Source organism: Bombina bombina, chromosome 3 (genome assembly GCF_027579735.1).
Source record: "Bombina bombina isolate aBomBom1 chromosome 3, aBomBom1.pri, whole genome shotgun sequence".
NCBI lineage: Eukaryota > Metazoa > Chordata > Amphibia > Anura > Bombinatoridae > Bombina > Bombina bombina.
This window is the reverse complement of record NC_069501.1, coordinates 1,235,991,502-1,235,997,501: the sequence shown is the minus strand read 5'-3', so window position 1 is coordinate 1,235,997,501 and position 6,000 is coordinate 1,235,991,502. Positions and strand designations below refer to the sequence as shown.

The 6,000-nt window shown below is 38.3% G+C and overlaps 1 protein-coding gene across 1 annotated transcript in view; it reads right to left on the bottom strand.

Annotated features, from left to right (window-relative positions):
* Positions 1 to 897: 897 nt before the first annotated feature.
* PLEKHB1 (pleckstrin homology domain containing B1) overlaps positions 898 to 6,000 on the bottom strand; it is a 53,066-nt gene continuing 47,963 nt past the window's right edge. Inside the window, exons 6-7 of the mRNA XM_053705606.1 lie at positions 1,825 to 1,924; positions 898 to 941 (exon numbers count right to left, since the gene is read on the bottom strand). Of these exons, the coding sequence (XP_053561581.1) occupies positions 898 to 941; positions 1,825 to 1,924 (144 nt within the window). The remainder of the gene's footprint in view (positions 942 to 1,824; positions 1,925 to 6,000) is intronic.

Genomic DNA, 6,000 nt, shown 5'->3' with positions numbered 1-6,000 from the left:
TATGAAGTCCCCGGGGTATCCCCTATCCACAAAGTGAGGTGGACGCAGGCACCGCAAGCGGGTCAAAGGAATCGACCAGATCCTTTGCCCACCCACCAGGAGTCCAAGAGTACACAAACATAACAGTAGTCTTCGTGATAGGCTTAATAGAAAGGGATATTGGCCCTGCAGTGACTTCTAAACATATATCACTGAGGCAAATAAGGGATGTTATCCTTGTTTGCAGTGTTAAAGTTGTAATTCCATGATTAAGGGATCCCAGTTCTCTCATCCCCTCATAGGGAAAAAAAAACAATATAAGAGGTCATTATACCTGTAATTTGAAATACGCTATATATATATATGATTAAATGCCCATGTGAGCTAAGGATGGTTCAAGACAGGATTGTGAAGCACAAACGTAATATTCGCTGCAGGGTCCTAACATCCCCTGTGGTCAGTCATTTTTTAGAGGCAGGTCCTACAATTAGCCAACTGTGGTGTCAAATTATTGACCACATTGAGACACCTAAGAGAAGAGCTAACAGAGAATTGAGGCTAAAACAAAAAGAAGCCTTTTGGATTTTTAAGCTAGACATTTTATCCCTAAATGGTATGAATAAGAAGATTGATTGGTCTGTTTTTTATTGAATTAGAATTTGTTGGCACTTAATAGATGAATAGTGAAATGTATTTCCTATCTTCTCCTTTTTGCGTTTAATAATTAAGAATTGATTATGATCAAAATGTATAAGTTATGTTGCTGTTTCAAATGTGTTACTTTGATTCTGTTTTTAAATGATGTGTAATTAATAAACTTAACCACTAGGTGGTAGTGTGCTCAGGTGCACTGAGTCTTTTTTTGGGTTAATTTGTTGGCTATTTAAAGCACACAGGATGTGATGTACACATGCATGATTAAGGGGATGTCCAGCGAAACGTTGCAATCTTGTTACTTGTCTCTGCAATAAACATAAGATTTATAGCAAGGTGCTGCTATATCTTGGATTGGAGTTTTTGCTGAGGAGCTGGCCAGTGGCTTCTGATAGCCTGCACCCTTTATAACCTTTGGCTGCTGGACCTACAGAGTGTTATTTGACACTCATAATAACACCATCTAAAAAATATATATTCAATAAAAATATTGCACAAAAAAGGGCTCAAAGATATGAGGTCTCAGGCAGGCAAAGGGCTTTACATTGACATAAATACAAATACATGTCTAAAAGAGATCCCTCTAATGCAGAGCTCTACATAATTACGGGGGTAATTGTTTATTTGCTATACAACGTCTTCATAAATGGACCCCTCTGACTGGCCTTTATGGTGCTTATTTTTATGTTATATAATGTCAGTTTATTTGCTTTATGGATTTACTTTAGACTAAATATTCCGATAACCTAGCTGACTGTGATGTATCATCATTTATGGTTTTATTTTTATGGTTTTCATTATTTTGAATAACGTATAAGTCATTTTACTGTAGTTTGTGAGTGCTTTCCTCATTCTGACTGTTTTTTTTTAATACATGCTCTACAATGGGGTAACACTTCCTGGGTAGTGTTTGCGTTTATCAGACTAATCCCCCAAAAGGATGAGAAACACAAAGGATGTTCTAATCTCTGGCTAAATATTACTCCCAGAATCTTCTCATATATTCCAACCAATGCTATTGGCTGTCTCTAGACTGGGTGTCAGCTGTAGCACTGCACAGCCTACACTAGCAGAATCACCATTAAAGTAAAGGACAAGTGGTTGACTACACACCCAATGCAATTCCCTTATTCAAAATTATAAAAAAAGGAAGAGTAAACGGTTATGTAATCCAGATAACATGGTACCTACCGTAACCATGACAACCATATCCATGATTAATGTAAACAGCTTGGTGAGCATCCAATGGAACGGTCTGATAGTCGTCATCATATGGATTGTACACATATACCTAAGGATAGATGGAAAAAATATATATGAAATACCATTATAATGATCTTTAATTGTATTTTGTTTTACAGCACCAACAGACACTGTTTTAAAAAATGGAAAACATAACACTAAAACATGTCCCTGTAGTGCAGTGCTGCAACTGAGCCTACCTAGGTATGCTATCCAACAAAGGATACCATGAGAACAAAGCAAACTAGATAATAAAAGTAAATTGAAAAGTTGTTTAAAACTGCATGCTCTACCTGAATCAGGAAAAAATATTTTTGACTTCATAGTCCCTTTAAGAGACATATATATATATATATGTATATATATATATATATATATATATATTAAACACCTCACCTACCAGGAGTCCCAGAGTACACAATTTTTAGTTCCTCTTTTTCCTGGGGCCACAAACATTAGGTTAAGACATTCTTTGTGTAGAGGACAGCATGGGCCCATGGGAAGTCTGTTAGCTATCACAGTTTTATACAGTTTGACATCAACTTCACAAGAAAATTATTTTAGATCATTAGACACAGGTTTGTAATAATCTTTTACTTGTCAAGGGTTAAATTAAGCTGATTTTCTATGTAAAGGTCACAAGTAGCCGATTTTGATCCTGCACTTCTAAAGCCAAAAGTAACTTAATTCTTGAGAGCGTTTTAAACTCGCATTAAAAGCGTCTATTTTCCTCCAAATCTCAGTTCAGTGGGACATAGTTAAGGCTGCTTTAAAATGCAGAGTACACCAAATAAACTCAAAACATATTAATAGAGGTAATGGAGTCTTTACTTTGTTAGAGTACAGTGTCAATTCAGCAATAATAGGAGCATAAAACACTTACTTTAGAGTAAAAACCAGCCCATAGTAAAATATGGCTACAACCAAATCTGACTGGTTTTGTGCTATTCTTGCACTTTTTCTCCATTCCATCTATTAATATGTTTTGAAGATCTATCCTGCACCTACATCCAGGGGTTCAAAATTGCAATGGTCTCTACAAAATCTAACCTACAGGTATCCCATAACAGTTCCAAATCAGCCAGGGTGATCCTACAAAATGAGTATAGATTCTGTAGGGTACAGCATTCTGTTTCAGAACTATGGCCCCTGGTGCTTAAAGTAAAGGTAAACGTTCACGAATGAGTGTCCGGTTTTTAAACATAATATTAAGCACTTTCATTCATGAAAGTTTACATTTCAGCGGTTTTGTTAAAATACTTACCTTTTCTTCTTGCAAGCCGGAGCAGCAATAGCCCCGCCCGCAGCTTGTCTCTTCTTACGTCAGCAATGACGAATCCGGCTTCCTACAATCACGGCTCCCCCCCAAAAGCCAACATTGCTTGAGCCACGCCGTGATTGGAGGAAGCCGGATTCGTCATTGCTGACGTAAGAAGAGACAAGGGCCCATATTTATAAAGACCGCTGCTCCATAACCCTGTCCGCCTGCTCTGAGCAGGCGGACAGGAATCGCCGGAAATCAACCCGATCGAGTACGATCGGGTTGATTGACACCCCCCTGCTGGCGGCCGATTGGCCGTGAGTCAGCAGGGGGCGGCGTTGCACCAGCAGCTCTTGTGAGCTGCTGGTGCAATGCTGAATACGGAGAGCGTATTGCTCTCCGCATTTAGCGAGGTCTTGCTGACCTGATCCGCACTGTCGGATCAGGTCCGCAAGACCTTTGATAAATAGGGGCCAAGGTGCGGGTGGGGGAATCGCTGCTCCGGCTTGCAAGAAGAAAAGGTAAGTATTTTAACAAAACCGCTGAAATGTAAACTTTCATGAAAGATATTATTTTTAAAAACCGGGCACTCATTCGTGAACGTTTACCTTTACTTTAAGGGATATTAAGCCAAGGGAGCCGCCATGTTGTAACCTAGGTTTCCTTCTCTGCTGAGAGCAGTTTGAGACAGCTATAAGTGATTCACTGGAGTGTGCAAACAATGACTTTGAGGATTATAGCAGTGTTTAGTCTGGAGTCTGTACTTTTTTACTTCTAACAGGAATTGGAATTACAAGAAAAGGAGACAAAACAATGGAAGTATATTGTTTCCCCCCCACACTATGTATAACTAAAAAATGATATTATAATCTCAATGTGCTTAATGTCCCTTTAAAACCTAAATACTGTAGCCGCCTTCATTTCAATCCATGGTTTCTAGCTTCAATTATGAGTTAGAGGGTTGTATTTAAATCAGGCATTAATAAAATGATAGTTTCCATATTACAATCATCACCTCCTACACAAAACTCTACTGTAGAGTGTTGGCACCTGACTAATGCGCTCTAATTAACAAATAGTGATGCGAAGAGAGCAGATTTACATAAATCAGAAGGGCACTAAACTAGATTATTAATCAATAGCACTAAACATTAATTCAAGTGTTTATAACTTCACACGCAGGAATGATGTCAAGCGCATCATAAGAACTGCAGATGTTATACCTATGGAATCATAAATAATGCAGATATAGTGACAGCTGTGTAATGGCTGCTCCACATTAAAGGGATATGAAACACCTTCATGATTCAGGTAGAGCGTGCGATTTTAAACAACTTTCCAATTTACTTTTATTATCATTTTTCTTTGTTCTTTTGCTATCTTTTGTTGAAAAGCAGGGATGTATGCTTAGGAGCTGGCCCATTTCTGGAGCACTATATGGCAGCAGTTTTGCTATAATGTTATCCATTTGCAAGAACACTAGGTGGTAGCACTATTTCCTGCAATGTAGTGCACCAGATGCCTACCTAGGTATCTCTTCAACAAAGAATATCATGGGAACAAAGCAAATTTGATAATAGGAGTAAATTATAAACTTTTTTTAAATAGTCTGCTCGGTCTGAATCACAAAAGAAAATTTTGAGTTTCATATCCCTTTAATAAGCTCAGCAATTTCCATTTTGTCTCATGCTGGCTTTATAATAACGGTTACTTTTGGTTTATTACTGGAACTACAGAGCTATAATCTTGGGAGTCATTTTTAGTTATTAAGTTGAGAGCTGACACTTAATGGAACGAGTGCAATTTAGGACTTAAAGGAAAAAAGTTCTGGTCTTCAAAAGTGCACAGAGCTGCTTTTTATTGCTGGTCCAGCCTTGACAAATAACCAGGACTAGAGGCCCATTATAAATCTGTATAGACTCACTTGAAAACATAAGGTGGGCTTTACATAGAGCACTATGTGTGTAATAATAAACAAACTCACCAGCTCCAAAGGATGGAACTCACAATGTTTAGGCCGGGCCAGTTCAAGACATTGTGCTGCTTGGGTGCAAGAATAAAATGGTGCCGCTTGATTCTGCACACTACAGTCTAAACCCAAACACCATGGTTTTTATACGCAGGCCCGGGGTCCTCCATCTAACTCTGCTCCCGTATACCAGTACTCAACGGATGGTTCCACAAACCTTTAATAACTTTAACAAAACACATCCAGTCATATTGCTCACTGCTGAGTATCCAGCAATTATCTAAACCAATTAAAATTAATAACTTGGGAGAGGAACTTAGAAGCAGTTCTAGAAGGGCAATACAAGTAGACTTGACGTTTAAGCCGCCTTCCCCCCAGGTGCCTCTCCTTTCAGAAGACAAACTGAGAACTTCACGAAACATAGCTTGTGAGATAATCATTCTAGTTCTCTAGAACTGAGCATCAGGTTTTCTGAGCTGACAGATTATTCACCCAAGAGAATTGTTTGTGTGTTTTCTTTTCTTTTTTTTTTTCCAGGTTTATGGAATTAACTGAACAAGAAGCAGGAATTCTTAATTCTATGAAATTAAATGCAATCCTCTCCTGCATATTAAGGGTTAAACCTAACCTTACCTGAGAGTAAGACTGACCCATGATATTTTTACACCGATGAATGGGTTGGTCAAACAATCACTAACAGAGAAGGTGTCTTCCCGCTTTTTGCCATAGCCATGGGACAGTAAGTTAGAGTGCTGATTAGCAAATGTTAGTAATTATTGTTGTTTGAGGAAGGAGACGTATTTGCCAAAAATGTCACATTTTCAATGTACCATACAGCAACTGATAAATGCAGAAGTTATATTCTATGGGGATAGTTGGACACAATATTAAAGTT